At 38.0% G+C, this 17275-nt stretch overlaps 1 protein-coding gene across 4 annotated transcripts in view; it reads right to left on the reverse strand.

The window, feature by feature from the left end:
• Window positions 1-406: 406 nt before the first annotated feature.
• LOC131439028 (protein enabled) overlaps window positions 407-17275 on the reverse strand; it is an 89415-nt gene continuing 72546 nt past the window's right edge. Inside the window, exons 4-10 of one of the 4 annotated variants that reach the window (XM_058609525.1) lie at window positions 16442-16553; window positions 16033-16290; window positions 15820-15969; window positions 15525-15753; window positions 10996-11081; window positions 10740-10925; window positions 407-10658 (exon numbers count right to left, since the gene is read on the reverse strand). In XM_058609525.1, coding sequence (XP_058465508.1) covers window positions 10512-10658; window positions 10740-10925; window positions 10996-11081; window positions 15525-15753; window positions 15820-15969; window positions 16033-16290; window positions 16442-16553 — 1168 coding nt within the window. In that variant the 3' untranslated portion in view covers window positions 407-10511. Of the gene's footprint in view, window positions 10659-10739; window positions 10926-10995; window positions 11082-15500; window positions 15754-15819; window positions 15970-16032; window positions 16291-16441; window positions 16554-17275 lie in introns of all 4 variants that reach the window. The other 3 variants (XM_058609524.1, XM_058609523.1, XM_058609522.1) reach the window with 3 other exon arrangements.

A 17275-nucleotide genomic window follows, 5' to 3' on the forward strand; every position in this document is an offset into this window, starting at 1 on the left:
TCTCCTCCAAGGAACGGCCGCGTTAAACTTAAGTGCAAAGGAGCCGAATAAAAAAACTATGAAAATAAAAGATTGGAATAGAATTGAAGAGGAAATGTATAGCAGAAATTAAATTCGTGAGGAATATTATCACAAAGACAGGACTCGAACATAAAATTTTTCCTATCTGAGGAAGTCACTTTTGCAAATTAAACTATCCTGCATGTGAAACACCAGGCTGAAATCAAAAAAGTACAATAGTAATTTGAATAATAATTTTTCCGCGAATCTCATTTGTACTATACGTTTCGTCTGTTCTTTTTCCTTGTTGGAGGCTATTTAATAATGCAACAAATCGAACTTTTTTGATCCAGCAAGTTAGAGCTTCTTCAAACAGATCGAATAATTCGTAGACGCCTACACGATATCGATTCAATTTTTCTTTATTATTTTTTATTAATCGCAGTATTTTTATCGTTAATTTTTATAAAATTTAGGATATCTATTTATGTTTCCTTTTCACGTGTTGTTCTCGTGTATGTGTGACTGTGTGTGTGTGTGTGTGTGTGTGTGTGTGTGTGTGTGTGTGTGTGTGTGTGTGTGTGTGTGTGATTTCTATTTTACGTGGTTCTCGCTGTCCGTCTAGTAACAATTGCTGTTGCGCTCGAGGCAATCGCTCGCGGTTGAATTCTTCCACACGTTTCGTTTCACTGCTCATAGTTGTCCGTTAGTAAACTTTATATATTTATTCTCTATCTTTCAATTTTCTTGTCTTGTATGTGTATAATGTAAATAAAATAGTAAAAATAAAATCACAAAATTATATAAGAGATATACGTTTATGTTTTCATTTTATTCCGTGTTCTACTTTACATCTGTCATCCGAATCGGAATTTTACTTTTTTGATCTTGCTTCAATGTCCAACTCTAGTTGGAGTAAAACGTTCTTTTTCTTCTTTCGAAGCACAATTTTTTTTCTTTGTTATTTTTAATTTTCTGTGTTTGTATCTTCAGGAAGCTTCTAAGTAAATTAGTTTTTTTATGATAAAATTTTGTATACTTTCCTCTTGTCATATACATACACTACTTGAACACTAAACTTGCAACTTAAAAGAACGTAACACGCTACCAGAATAAACATGAGCATACGCAATCAAAGCGATCAAAACTAGGATTCGAACTTATTTAGCATTGAGTATAGAGTTTCAAACAAAATGACTAAGTAGATTTGGTTTTTTCTTTTGTCGATAAACCGTTCGTTTAGACAATTGAAGCAGGCGCGAATAAGTTAGTTTAGTAGTAAGCAATAATCAGTAAATGTGAGCGTCTTAAATTTTATATTCTACACAAAACTATAACGAAGGTAGTTTTGATACATGGCCAACTTCAGTTCGATAAAATAATCGGTTCCACTCTTTGAGAATGCAGTTCACCAACATCCTAGCCCTATGAAAGGGAAATGCAATCTTTCGTCGTACTTTGTCTCTGTGTATCTGTGTGATGTAGGAAATGTTTTGCTTTTTTCTGCTGTGAGTACAATGACTTCGAGTGACACGGGAACTTTATCACTAGATAATACTGAGTTATTTTGTAAGATTTGCATTCCCGATCTTTACGCGTTACACTGCTTCCCATCATCGAAAGAATGTAGATTTTGTTTTCATATGATAATCTACCTTCAGAACATTTTTACATGTACACTCAGAAGCGCTTAGAATTAGTGTACTCCAATTCGGTAAAATGGTTCCTATAAATTTTCGTAACATTACAAAGAAATACTTAAAGTAAACGCAAAAGAAGTATGAATATATTATTTCTGTACAGTAGCGTTTGTTTTGGACACATTTCCTAAATCACAAATAAATAATTATTGAACCAAGCCGATGAGAGATCTTGGTTATATCGAATGCTATAGCAGAGTTGTATCAAATGCGCGTGTGAGGATAGTTTATCAGGACTTCATCAAAGAGTAAATGAAAAGCAGTAGTTTGTTGTTTTTACCGATGCCAATTAGAAACAGATTTTAAAAGTCAAATGAATGAAGCAAACGAGAATGAAAACTTATGGAAACATTTTTTGCAATCCGTGTAACTGCTCTGCTATCAAGTCACCCCGAAATGTGGTCGATGAAACTGTACATGTACCCTGTGTATGGTAATAAATCTCTGTTGACTGACATTGCTTCCGGAATCTATTCAAGAAGTGTGGGTAGAAAAAAGAGACATACTCGTATGATTCAGTAGAAGTTTGCGTGACTGTGTCTATGTGTCTGTTTCTCAGTCAATTATGTCTGTCGGATCGATACTGTTACGTTTTCTCGAAAATCATTCCCCAGAATAATTTTCCCAGAAAATCATTGCCTAAATGGTGCTGATTCCCAAGAACACAAATTCTAGGAACTCGGAAAACTGTATACTCGAAGTGTGAGAAATTGAAATGATTGAATCCTCAGTGAACATGGCCTTTATGAGCCTGGTTTCTCTCATTGCACTCTCTTTCAGTGCACCTGTGAAGCGAAGCGAGATAGTCGAGAACGAATTTCATCGACGGCTAGTCCACGTCATACCAATACATGCGCGAGCTTGGCGCTTCGCCGAAGTCGAAGAAAAAAACGAGAGGTGGGTTATGTCAGAAACATAACCGGATGGCATGAATACGAATAAAATGAATTCTGGACCTAAATTCTGAATCTCAATTTAGATGCTAGACTCTGGCACTGAATTCTGAAACTAAGTTCAAGAATTGAATTCTGAATCTGTAACTGAATTCGAGATAATTTTCAAAATCGGATCCAGAATTTAGCTTCGAAACTAAGTTGTATAATCCAGATCCGGAATATAGTTCAGAAATCTTCAAAATCTAGTCTCTGAATTCAGTTACACTTCTAAAGCTTGCTTCAGATAGAATTAGAACAAAGACAATTGCCTGTATTTCAGTTATTTATTATTGAATTCAAAATCTTTTTTATACAAATGTGGTGTTTTCTTCATACTTTTAAGAAAAATTACGGATAAAATTATTCGTCACGGTTCCGAAGAAATTCTCGAATTTTTCCTGTAACACGGCTCATTAGGCGGCGCACACCTTCTTCGTCCATCGTTTTAGCTATCTTATTCCACCAGGTCGTCATCTGATTGATATCTTTGACAATCTTTCCCTTTGCCTTGAGTCTCCTCTTCATGATTGCCCAGTATTTCTCAATAGGGCGGAACTGGGGACAGTTGGGTGGGTTAAGGTTTTTCGGAACAAACTGGACCCCTTTCTTGAACGACTTTGCTGTAATGACAGCTTGCCAAATCTGGCCAACACATTATGGGATGGTCGTGGGATCGAATGAACGGTAAAATTCGTTTTTGGAGACACTCTTTTTGGTATAGTTCCGATATCATTGTCTTATTTGTAACGAAAACTTTCGTTTTTTTTTGCCACAGCTGCAAATGCCCTGCCAAATCATAAATTTTCTTGCAAATTTGTCGGAAAAAAAGAATTTCAATTTGGCTGGAACATCCCCCGAGCCGTTGCCAAGTAAAATTTTTGACCTGGGATTTGCCGAAGTCAGCCTTGACAAAGATTTCATCGTCCATCAGAAGACATCCGTCGAACTTGGTCAGCATTTGGTCATATAGTTTCCGAGCATGAATTTTGACCACACTATTCTGTTTTTTGACCCGATTTGGCTGTTTGCTAGCTATAGGCACGGTACTATAGGCAGGTCCGACAAATTAGGATTCCTCTTAATCGTCTTCAAAATCTTACCACGCAGTTTCCGGTCGACAGTTCCACTCCGACGATTGGCTTGAGGCTTACGAATCGTCGTCAATGTTTCCTTATACCGTTTGATAACGCGCCATACGGTATTTCTGGGCAATTTCAGCTGTTTAGCTAGCCTAGATGCAGACCACAATGGATTTTCCAAATAATTGTGCACAATTTTTTCCCTTCTTTCGGCTTCCATGTTGATTTGCGGAATGTCAAAAATCATACGGGAAGCTGGCAAAATCCCTGACACGACGTCCACCAGGAGCGCCACAATATGAGCAAAAGTTTGTTCCAATTTTAAATGAAGCATGCTTTAGAATTGTGAGTTTTGGATCCTAATTCTAAACCAGCATTCTCTAACTGACACCTGGTTCTGGAAAGCATTTTAGAAAAGAATTCTGGAAATAAAGCTGAGTTTTAGATCTGAGTTTGATCCAGATTTTCGGGCTACAGTTCCAGAACTTAAGATTCAGAACTCAATTTCCGAAGTCTGAACTTGAATTATAAGTCTGAATTCTGGATAGGAGTTTTGCAATTGTATTCTGGTCTGAACCTCAATCTCAAATCCAGAATTCTATTTCAAAATTCATATTCAAGTCCAAAAATTTCTTTTCCAAATTTTAACTCCAAAGTCTATGTCTAGAACCAAGATCCTGATCTATGTTCTAGATTTCAATTCTGGTCCTGGATTCCCGACGAGGAACTGAATAATAGATCTGGATTATGAAAATGAAAAATAAAATCTGGTCTTGGATTTTGAAACCAAATTTCAGAACTGAACTCTAGAATTGGATCCATGACCTAGATTCCGATCCGAACTGAATAAAACAACTACGCAGACTAGAATAAAAGAAGCATCAAATTTTTACCTTTTTCACTTATATGAAATTTTAATTTCGTGTTATTTTCGGTTATATTACCGAAAATTTTATCCCAAATTGCTGATCATATCTCCGATGACGTGTAAAAAAATTATGATGATACGTTGAATAAAACACAGAAATATTTACGATAAAAACCACTCTTCCAGAGGGTAAATTTTGGAAAGGCGCCCCATAGTAAAGTAAGACGTATTCACGTCAAAAAATGTTCCATCGGTGACGGGTATAGCGTGATGGGTTAGTCGATGCCTTTTACTCAGCCCACCTGGGATTGATTCTCAACCCCGCACATAGGGTTAGAAAGTTTTTTTTGACCCGAAGTGGCAAATGACCTTAAGGTTAAAGCCTCTATAATTGAAATAAAACAAATATTCCGTAGTAATGGGTTGCGATACTGTAAGTATCGAGACCTAAAGTTTCTAGGTCTACTAGATTGTTTTCTAGTAATTATTTTTTCGTGAATGTAGTTTTATAAATAATGATACTTTCTGAGAAGAATCCTTCATTATTTTAAATGTTGGGGAATGGTTTTCGGGAGAAAGTCGTGGGGCCTTAGTATCTCGTTACTAATACAAAAAGGTCGAAATGTAAAAATAAAAGTGTTTGGAGTATGGTGTACAAGACAAATGGTATGAGATTATTCTTCCTGGTTGGAGTTAAAAACATTGGCAACTCAATTGAGAAATCAACTTGGTGATTATTGGAAGTACGCTTTCTGTTGTTGTATTACAGGGGCACGAAGACGTCATGCTTTTGCATTCTACAACTAGCGAATAACTGAACCTGTAAACTACTGAACCAAGCAAATTAACGTAAAAGTATCTACATCGTAAGAAGTTTTACATTCTTTCAAACCCTTTTCATCCTTACGAAGTCATCATTTTCCATCTAAATTTTCGTTTCGATACTAACTTTCCATCTAGCCGGTTGCTAATATTAGTGTAATCATATGCATATACTAAATGCATTGGTTGGCTTTTGCTCTACAGTTCGTTCCTTTACCAACACGACAGAGGCTTTTCTTCTGTCTGTATTCTTTCTATAATGTATGGGAGTGACTCGTTACAATGAATGTGTGTGTGTGTTTTCGTTTTGGAATATAAATTTACTGTTATGCTCCTTGCTTAGTTTAGATAATAGCCGTTCGATTATCGATAGTTTCATTTTGTTTAGTGTAAAAATGGCTGTGTTTTGGTATTTATTATTATGCGTTCTTTTCCTTCACCCCGTTTCGATCATTTAACAGTTTCGATTCAAGCTTCCAACTAACAACTTTAGGGTATGGTTTCAAAATATTAAATGGGCTTCATTCGATCGGTACCGATCAACAACAATTACACTCGTTACACTTGTTACGGTATGCAAATTGGTACGGAAATATACGTCTCAAAAATAGAAATTAAACAATAGAACACCGTTTAGTCACCGCGATCCCAGGTTATGTGGGTTTTTTTGTCGTTTTACTTTTCATGTTTTTTCGTTAGCCTACCTGTTTTATGGTTACGCCGTACAACTAGATACTTTGTTTTAGGATTAGATGTAAATGTCGATTTTTCTTTTCCAGGTTTGCAAATATTTTTTGTTCTTACTTTTTTTATGAATGAAATACGAACGTTAGTTGAAGTGATGATTTTGCTCTTACTCTTTTTCGTCTCCTATCCTTCACGCCTCCGTGGAACGCGTTCTAAATTTTAATACATATGCTATGACGAGATTATTGTAACCGACTTTAACTAACTTTTTCATCGTCGACTATTTAGTGTTTCTTTTCTTCTAGACGCTTAGTAAAAAAGTAGCAGATTATGGACTTCAGTGTGTTCATCGCACTCTTAAAAGTTTAGTTTTATTTGAAGTCTTCTGTAAACGGCTGTTTTATGCTGTGGTAGGTTAGGTTTGTTGGTATGACAGACAACCGATAGACCTTTCGAATCAAACTATTTCACACTGATAGTAACGTAGTTAGCCATGACCAGACCACGTGGTCTATTCAGAAAATACGTGCACTTATCAAACAGCTATTTCAGGCGCTTCAGTAGTCATTTGCCTATCAGTGCGTACAGTAAGCAATATCTGCGATTATCGTTGTTCCCGCCAACTGTGAAGTTTGCATTGTCATTAGATTATTGTGTGCAACTTCAGATGTTTAGCGCCAGCACAACATCATTTATTTAGCGTGTTGGTGTTGGATACGCAGCTACAAATGCCTTGCCAAATCATCAGTTTATCTGTTCGCATAAGAATGTTCTCGATGGCACTAAGCCTGACACCGTATTTTTACGATATTCGAATCCTCGAGTTTTTGATTTCTTCCTCAATACTCTTCAAGTTCCAACGTGATGCTTACTTTGAAGCTTCTAGGCCGCAAAACCTCAAGAAAACATTCCTCACTGTAGAAACGGTTTATTGTCATTTTTTTCGCTATATTTCGAATTAATCTCGTCGGATGGCCGACACTCATGAGTGCAGAATATTTTTTTGAATTTTGCATGTTTAACGACGAATCTTACTCCGCTGAAGCAGGTGTACTTCGAAAATATAGAATAAATGAAGCGTTTCTATTCTCTGTAGGACAGACATTTTACCATGACCTTCACAGGGAGTCGAACGAACACCCCACAAAAACGTACTTTGCAGCACGACGAACAGCGGTCTCTAAAAACTTCGACCCCATTATTCAACGGCAAATTGAAAAGAAATTTATTTTTACTGACTAGAGGAACGAGAATTTCTCTTTGTTTACATTCTTTTCTGTTAATAACTCCTTAGTTTTCACGTTTACTTGCAGAATATTCGTGTGGAATAAAAGCTAATACTTTCTTTTTTACTAACAATACAACATACGAACATTTGGAATAAATAAGGCGCATATCGACGTAAACATTTCAAAAGGGTCTCAAAATCAATTAGCAGATTCTCTTTTTTTACTTTCTCTGTCGGCAAAATCTTTGTTATTATAGAAAAGTTGGTTACATATCTGGTACTGTTAAAAAAAAAGAAATATTGGTTTCCATTCTACACGAATATTCTGCAAGAAAACGTGAGAATTAAGGAGTTTTTAATTTAAGGGGGTAGGGTCAAAATGATGTATTTGTGGAAAAATATTGAGGAATAACTCGAGAAATTGAGAAAGAGGTATTTTCAGAACACTTCCTAAAAGTCATGATTTGCGGTGTCCACTGTATCTCAGCGCAGACTAATCAGAAGTTACCAAATCGAAGCAGTGTAGATAGAGTAAATGTTTTTCTAGACTCCAACGTTTCTGTTTAATTCTTTTTAATTCTTTTTTGAATTTTTGGTGGTTGTTTAAAGTTAAAAGTACGATTTTTCACGAAAAAATACGCCTTTTTGTAGCTGTAAAATTTCCCCAAAGTAACAAACAAAAAAAAGGAAAGCTTTGGGGTCTGATATTTTACATGTAGAAAGTGTGTGCAAAATTAGAAAAAAAATTATGCACTACTTTTTGAATGACGATAAACACAGACTTTCGAAACCTGCTTTCGAGAAAAACGCGTTTAAAGTTTTATGTCTGTAAAATTTATTTATTACTCTAGGGAGCCCGTAGGCTCTAACATTCTAAAAAAACATATTTTTCCTTTTGTATTTTGTAATAATGAAACATTTCAAGATTGTATTGTCAAGTTCTTAAGTCAATAGAAGCAGAAATCTTGGGCCTGTGTGCCGAGTTCTTTCTTCTTCGCAGTGTAAGATAATCAAAGATAAAGGCCCATAACTTGCAGAGTTTTGTTCCGATAGTTTTGAAAATTTCACAGAATATTCTTGAAATTTTTTACTATAAGAAAATACAAAGAAAAAAACTTAATGATTTTTAAAAAGTGTTAGACCCAACCCGCCCTTAGCAGAAGAGAAAGTAAACAAAGCGATAGTCGCATTGGTTTATGTGACCTGTCGATATATTCGAAAGAGAAATGATACAAAGTCAATTGAATTTAGGTCCTTTTGAAAATTTGGTGGCAAAAGCACGGATTCGACGACTTTAAGCAGCTCTGGATCTGGTTCTTTTTACCGCAAGAATTATTTGATTTGGCAGGCCATATGTAACTGTGGTCGAAAATTTGAATGTTTAGTTTCTATCGGTACTATCGATAAGGATGTGTACGTGAAAAAATATCTACGTAAGGGATTGCAATCATTCATCAGAAGCCACACTCTCTCACTCTTGGCACAATGCAAAATCCGTCCTGGAATGGTACTCAAGTAGTGAGCATAGTTCTTGTATTATATTTTTTAATTCTTCTCGTAACGATTGTGTGACCGGAAAAGCGCACTTTGCTTGTATGATGTGCAACAAGTTCTTCGTTTGATATGTTTCACAGAAGTCATATGTATTGCATTAAACAGTTCAATTTGAACTGCTCTGCACTGACGAGTCTAAGACGAAACGACATAAAGAAATGTTGAAATCGGTTATGTGCGCCTGTAGCACAAAAATGGGTTTTAATCAAAACCCCCAAATTACCAAAAACTGTGGTCGGCCAGTAAAGTCACCAAATGCGTTTTCCGCCAAGACGTCAGATTAGACATTGCGCTTCGGCGCAATTGAGAAGTGTTTCGCAAATTGCGCTACCTTTACATCGAACTGCCGAGGTTTGCAGTAAGCAGTTCAATTTGAACTGCTCTGCACTGGCGAGTCTAAGACGAAACGTAAAGAAATGTTAAAATTCATATTTGTTGCGAGAAATTTGGATGTGAAATTGCTCAATTAACCATTTTATACAGTCAGGTAAAAAACCTATTTGGAACATAATCAAACGATTTTTACATTCAATGCCAAACGACTAAAATATTTAAAAAAAACATGTTCTGTAGCAATTTCGAAACATGTCAATTTTAACATGTTTTGTTTGCTACTTGGGTATAAGGTACAAGAGGGCAAATACGTGCTAAAAACTGTCAATCCACCAAACTGTCCAAAACTTCCCCCAATAGAGAAGTACCGGTGTCTAGTAAAGCGGAAACTCTTCGAAACTAACATGAACCTACGGAACCTTATGGCGAGTGTACCACTGAAAGCTGGAGAATTGTACAGAAAAAAAGGAATAACATCTTAATCAAGTGTTTCTATCGTGTACAATCGGTTTTGCTGAATTACGGGTAATATTTTACTGCTATTTTCCGCACTACGCGGTAAACAAAAGGGTCGGAATCACTACTCTACAGAATTGTATGCAATTGATTTACAATATAAGACCGACCAATTCTATCACACGGAGAACCGAAATTCAAAAAAAAAAAGTTTTTGATTGATAGAAACCAGAACTCAGATTCGACCGATGACCAAATAATTCATCCTGAAAAAAAACGAAGCCTACCTGTACATGAAAATGTTTTTTCTTCGAAATCGCTTCGGGTGTCTGTTTACCAACGGTAGCTTTGGTTCACTCCAATCTCTGCTGATCATGAGCGTATTTTATTCGATTATTTGTTTTATTTTCCGGTTGCCAATAGTCGGTAGTTGTTTCCATTAAAGTTGTATATTTATCAATTGTTTGAATCTGTACTCTCATACTTGCATGTATGCAACGCTTAGATTGATTAACCATGTATCGGCCCTCAGCACATTCGTTCTTGCACTGCAAATCGAATTATCGCTTACAAATGAATAAAAAAAAACACCGGTGAAATCCGGCTAGGGTGCGCGGCTACCCGACCCGTCCGATCTAGTCTAGAAAACTAAAAAAAGAGAGCCCTCCGTTGCTATGTACGCACTATACAGCGTACGTCGTCGGGAGACTAATTCTGGTGTGTTCTTAAAACGTTCTACTTGAATCCCACATGCCCCAGCGCATGTCCGACTTCCCAACTACGGTTCTTGAAAATTTTACTATCCAGCCTTGACATGTTCAGTACGCGTGCCACTCGAGGCCAACGTTTTTACCTCCGATTGAACTCGGATTTGATAGCTTCTATTATCTCCTGTTTCGCTTTCGCAATTTCGTTGCGCATCTCCCGCATCAGCTCCTCCTTGAAGTTATCCAGTTCAACCGAACTAGGTAACGAAAAACTGTCTCCGTTGATTTGCTGAAAAGGGAAAGAGAGAGAAAAAAACAGCTCATGACCACGACCATATCAATTGTTTCCGCAACAGCATCATCGTATTACCTTCAGTATCGTTTCTTCACTAGCACTACCGAACCGTTTTCGCGACGGTTTCGGCGACTCTGAGCCACTCAGACTGCTGCTGTTGGTGTTGTTCTGATTGCTACCGCTTAGTTTGTGGGGTAGTGTGCTTGATTTTTCCCAAGCTCGCTGGCGTGACGTCGACTGTGGGTCATCGTTGGAGTCCGGCTACATGATAAGAAAAAAATTTCTCCTATAAATTTCCTTCTCTATACTCCAAATACGGCTGGATTCTTACCTCCTTCTTCTCTGCTTGTGCTCGTCGTCGTGCCAACGTTTTTGCCATTTCGTCCATCATCGATGCCATACCGGAGGATGATCGCCCTGGAAGTTGACGGGTCGGTAAAAGAATTAGATGCAATTAGTCGTATGCCGTTAGATGAATCGTGCAAAATAAAGTAATAATTAGTAAAGTGGGTCAAATAAAACTTTATTTTATCAGCAATCTATTTTATTCCGTGAGTACGATTGATTACTTAGTTCACCTGAGTTACTATACTAAATTAAATGTTAGGTTTATGGTGTTAGGAAAACAAAAGGATACGGCCACTCTCGAGTACCCATGTCATTTGGATGATCACCCAACCCACCAGCCATTGACGATCGGCTGGAGACTTGATTCCCTCAGCGATGACTACTGTAATCGAATTATGAGACACCCTGTGGCGTCTCGTTCTCATGTGCACCTCGTGCACTGCACAACCGGTCGAATTCAAGGAATTACCCCAACCCCATCAAAATTCAACTATTTTTTTGGAATCTTTATTCGATGAAAGCAGGTTGGATCGCACCGAAATTTCGTGTATTTACACGCATCTCATATACTTCAGACATAAAATTTCAAGTATCTGTTGTCGCTTTGTTGGTGTCTCTCCCGTGCACATGAGTTACTACACAGATTCAAGAAGAGAAAGAATTACTCAGTTCAGCTCTGAGATTTGTTTATGTAATAAAAATCCCATCCGAGAGTGTATCGTTATCTCATTGTATTGAAAAACACAAGCGAATCTCCATTCCTCAATCTTTAGTTTTCACTTACAACGGACTGTTACATCTGCTATCATACCACATAAGCAGTGCACAACTAGTCAATTTTGTCACGAGACGCTACTGGAGACACCATTTCATACATTTTTGTGATGTCTCTGAATTACGCTTTGAAATTTCTCAATTTCTGCAACCGCGTATCGAACCCAGATAAGATACTATTGGAACCCTTATTCAACCGTACGTTCAATATTGCCCTGGAAGGTGTGATTCGAAGAGCGAGAATCGACACGAGTGGCACGATCTTCCGAAAGTCCGTACAACTTTTTGGCTTCGCTGACGATATTGATATTGTGACACGTAACCTTGAGAAGATGACGGAAACCTACATCGGACTGAAAGCTGAAGCTAGGCGTATCGGACTGGCCATTAATGCATCAAAAACAAAATACATGAGAGGAAGAGGCTCTAGAGAAGAAACACTACGCCTCCCACCACGAATATTGATAGACGGTGACGATATCTAGGTGGTCCTTGCGGAGAGCATGAATTCACTATTTTTTTCTTCACTAGAGATATAGAGCCATTTAGGCATATATTGAGTCCGATATTTTTATTTATTTTGTTTCAATTATAGAGGTTTTAACCTTAGAGTCATTCGCCTCTTCGGGCTAGAAAAACTTTCTGACCCTATGTGCGGGGTCAGGCACAAATCTCCAAATATCAAGGGGAACGTGCCATTCGAGCCAATTTGTTCTGATTCCTGATGTGCGGGGTTGGGAATCGAACCCCGGGGGGCTGCATGAAAGGCATCGACTTACCCATCACGCTATACCCGCCCCTATTGAGTCTGATACAATTATGACAGCCATTTGGAAAATTTTTGATAAGTTGAACAATTGTTTTAGTTACTTTGTTTTTATATGACGATATGAAAATTTTTGCAGAGCTTCTATAACTGCTAGTGCAACGTGGGTAAGTTGGTGATTTGCTGTACAATTGTTTTAGATGTACTTAAAATTGTTCTATAGTGATTTTTTTTCGATAATATTGTAAAACTTATCAGTGATAAGTTGCTCAATAGATTTTAATATATTTAAAAATCTTTCTGAACATATCTAACATAAAAAACAATTGTAGAACCTCTTAAAATTTCAATAAGTTACATTTAAGCTCCCAAGTAAGCTGTTTCCGGTGTTTCTGAAACTGGAAAGCAGAAACCTGTAAGGCCATGAACCAACAAGATCTATGCATTTGAATAGTTCTGGGCACAGTTTAGTAGATTTCATATGCATTTTTCGTCGTCACTTTAAATTATGGTATAAAATTTAGTATTTAGTAGCAGGGATGGCATTTCACTAGAGTGATACAGTTTTATTTCTACACTGCGGATGCATTCCACACAAAAAGGAAAGCACTCTTCTTCTCAGTGTCCATTAGACAGACTTTGAGAAAAAAGCTGGTGCGAGAAAAACCACATTCTTTTCGCATGAATCGATCTCACGTGCTCTCGCCTAAATACACCCAAGTGATCACCGGCGCGAGATGAGGAGCGAGCACTTCTGTGAACTTCAATTAATAGAGAGTAGATCTGGCTTTGCTATGAAAAACTTGCAAGGAAAAGTGAAAATTGGACGATAAATTGTTTTTTTTTCATTTGTGTGCCCCACGCTTCTTCTACCGGTGTGAACACCTCTGTGAAAATATCTGCATCCACCTCAGGTAATTTGATAGCTCTGTTCTAGCACTTTGGTGCGATTCAGTGCTAGAGGTAAAAGAAAATAAACACGCGCACTCATGATGCGTGCACACTTTATACAACAGTGCGATGACATAAATTTTTATTTTCAAATAAACCTTATGATGGCTACAAAGATTACATTCGGACACATTTTTGGAAAACCTTTTCACGCTTTTCATAGAAAATCAACGAATTTCAACGAAATCGGTTATATGAAATTCGTTGATTTTCCATAAAAAGCGTTAAAAGGTTTTCCAAAAAAGTGTCCGAGTGTGATCCTTGTAGCCAGCATAAGGTTTATTTGAAAAAAAAAATTATACCAAATTTGAAAAAAAAATCCATACCATCTGCTAGTGTCGACTGATGGAGATCGCTTTAGGAATCACTACTAAAGCTTGCTTCAAATAGAATTGGAACAAAAACAATTGCCTGTATTTCAGTTATTTATTATTGTATTCAAGATCTTTTTTTATACAAATGTAGCGTTTTTTTCATACTTTTAAGAAAAAATACGGATAAAATTATTCGTCACGGTTTTGAAGGAATTCTCGAATTTTTCCTGTAACACGGCTCAGTAGGCGGCGCACACCTTCTTCGTCCATCGTTTTAGCTATCTTATTCCACCAGGTCGTCATCTGATTGATGTCTTTGACAACGTTTCCCTTTGCCTTGAGTCTCCTCTTCATGATTGCCCAGTATTTCTCAATAGGGCGGAACTGGGGGCAGTTGAGTGGGTTAAGGTTTTTCGGAACAAACTGGACCACTTTCTCTGCATACCATTCTTAAACGGCTTTGCTGTAATGACAGCTTGCCAAATCTGGCCAAAACATTACAGGATGGTCGTGGGATCGAATGAACGGCAAAATTCGTTTTTGGAGACACTCTTTTTGGTATAGTTCCGATGTCATTTGTCTTATTCGTAACGAAAACTTTCGTTTTTTTGCCGCAGCTGCAAATGCCCGGCCAAATCATAAATTTTCTTGCAAATTTGTCGGCAAAAACAAAATTAAATTTGGCTGGAACATCCCCCCGAGCCGTTGCCAAGTAAAATGTTTGACCTGGGATTTGACCGAAGTCAGCCTTGACACAGGTTTCATCGTCCATCAGAAGACACCCGTTGAACTTGGTCAGCACCTGGTCATATAGTTTCCGAGCACGAATTTTGACCACACTATTCTGTTTCATGGTCTGATTTGGCTGTTTGCTAGCTCGATACGACTTGATTCCTTCCCGGAGTCGAGTTCTCCTCACGGTACTATGGGCAGCACCGAATTTTCTGACCAAATCACGGTCCGACAGATTAGGATTCCTCTTAATCGTCTTCAAAATCTTACCACGCAATTTCCGGTCGTCAGTTCGACTCCGACGATCGGCTTGAGGCTTCCGAATCGTCGTCAATATTTTCTAATACCGTTTGATAACGCGCCATACGGTATTTCTGGGCAATTTCAGCTGTTTAGCTAGCCTAGATGCAGACCACAATGGATTTTCCAAATAACTGTGCACAATTTTTTTTCCTTCTTTCGGCTTCCATGTTGATTGTTTACAAAGTACAGTCGATTTTCGGAATGTCAAAAATCATACGTGAAGCTGACAAAATTCCCGACACGTGGGCGCCAAGAGCTTCCAAATCCGTCCACCAGGAGCGCCACAATATGAGCAAAAGTTTGTTCCAATTCTAAATGAAGCAAGCTTTAGATCCTGGTATTTTGCGATATTGGCAACTTCAGATAATCATGAATTACTGGGAACAATGTTGAATTTGATCATTTCATTTCAGTTTCAAACTATTCTTCCATCATTGAATTTTTAACTTGTAGAACATACGGTAATAATGAAGTAATGTTTGAATCTTGGAACACAAAAGCGAAAGCGACACTGATTATTGGAATGATCCGGTACGAACTCTCATTCCGGATAAAGTTTAAGGAGTAAACACACACAAACATAGGCAGAGGAAAAAACAAAACAAAATGCATTAATGACGGATGTTAGTAGTGTGAGTGATAGACTACCTATTGTTCCATAATTACCACTACCTCCGCTAGAGGTGCTACTGCCGCTGTTTTCCGTAACGGTGGAAACCGGTGGTGCCGGGGTGGTCGACTTCGGTGGTTGACTCCGTTTTAACCTGGCGTTGGCTAGCTGTAGCGCAAGAGAGTTTATTCCTCCATCTGAGCCTTTTGAACCGAGTAAATTGGCACCGGGTGGGGGTGGTGGTGGAGGAGGTGCCACAGCATTGGCCGGGGGTATTGGAGGTGCAGGAGGCTAGAAAGATATTTCACGAAGGTAGGTACTTCGATTCTGATAGGAAAACTTGCGGCAAGTGCTTACCTGTGGAACATTGGATGGCGCGGAAAGTGGAAAAGCTGGTGGCATTGGTGGCGGTGGTGCTTGCGGTGGGGCGTTCACCTGCTGCAGTTGAGGTGGTGTCTGCTGTTGTTGCTGCAATTGTTGAATCTGTTGGATTGGCATCTGTGGAACCTGTAACATGAAATGTGCACAAGGATTATGACGGCCAGATTCGATACTGCCCCGAGGACTTACCGGTGGTATGCCGTACTGCGATTGACCGCCATACGTGCCATTCGTCTGTCCGTAGCTGTTAGTCTGTCCTGCAGGCATTATCATCAGCTGTTGGCCGGCGTAGATCGGATTCACATTACTACTCGCGTTTGGCGAGCTTGTTGCCGTGGCGTAAATGGCACCGTTTGGCATCGGTGGCGCTGGAATTTGCGAGGCCATCTGGTTCATCAATTGATTTTGATTCGATGCTACATAAATTGGTTGTTGATACTGTGGTTGCTGAAAAGAAAGAAAAGCCTCCGTTACATAATCGAATGGGAATATTTTTCCAATCAAGGTCAACAGCAGTCGGTACACTCGAAAGCGAAAAGGATTTGCATCAATATGGTGCCTCTTTTCCGCGAGCATTAAAATTACATCCAGAACTTACCGAGTTGCTTCCATAAGTAATACTGTTTGTGCTGGTGTTGCTTTGTTGTGATGCATAAATTGGTTTCTGTTGTGGCGTTGGAAGAACTGGCGGTTGGGGAACCGGCGGAGCACTGAAATTGAATCAAAACAAAAAGGACAATAAATATCGGCGATCAATTCAATGAGCGAAAATAGGAGAGAACATGTAGACAAGTGATAAGCTCTCAAATACGACGAAACACTTTGATATGTTTTGAAATGAAACTGTCGATGATGTAGAAATACTTGTTTATATTCTGCAGCAATTTCGAAGAGCACATAGAAGCTTATCATATAAAATCAATAAGTGAAAGAGTTATACAATGATAGTGCGGCAATGAACACATATCGTATAATAAAAACAATGTAGAATTAGATCAATATTTAAAATTTTCACATCTCACTTTCGATTCATCAGTGCATTAGCAGTTTATGTTGAACTTTTACGTAAACTAAACGGACGAAATGCGAAAATAGTCATGTGCATTGAGCGCAAATCAATACTCATGCGGTACAAAAACACCTAAATGACTACTGTTTCTTGACGGCTAAATTACTATAAATTTCTTTTCTTATAACTGAAATTTCCATTCATTTTTGTCTGATTACTTAGAAGTAAAATATTTATGATTAATCTTGATGAAAATCTCATTTTGCTAAAAGTTGAACTAGAATACGCATATCTTCTTTAATTCATGGAACTGCTCTTTCAATAAGCTAATTTAGCATATCTTCTTTAATTTATGGAACTGCTCTTTCAATAAGCTAATTTAGCACCGAGCATAGGTATGCCTTTGAGACCAATGTCTGACCT

This window comes from Malaya genurostris, chromosome 3 (assembly GCF_030247185.1).
Source record: "Malaya genurostris strain Urasoe2022 chromosome 3, Malgen_1.1, whole genome shotgun sequence".
Lineage (NCBI taxonomy): Eukaryota > Metazoa > Arthropoda > Insecta > Diptera > Culicidae > Malaya > Malaya genurostris.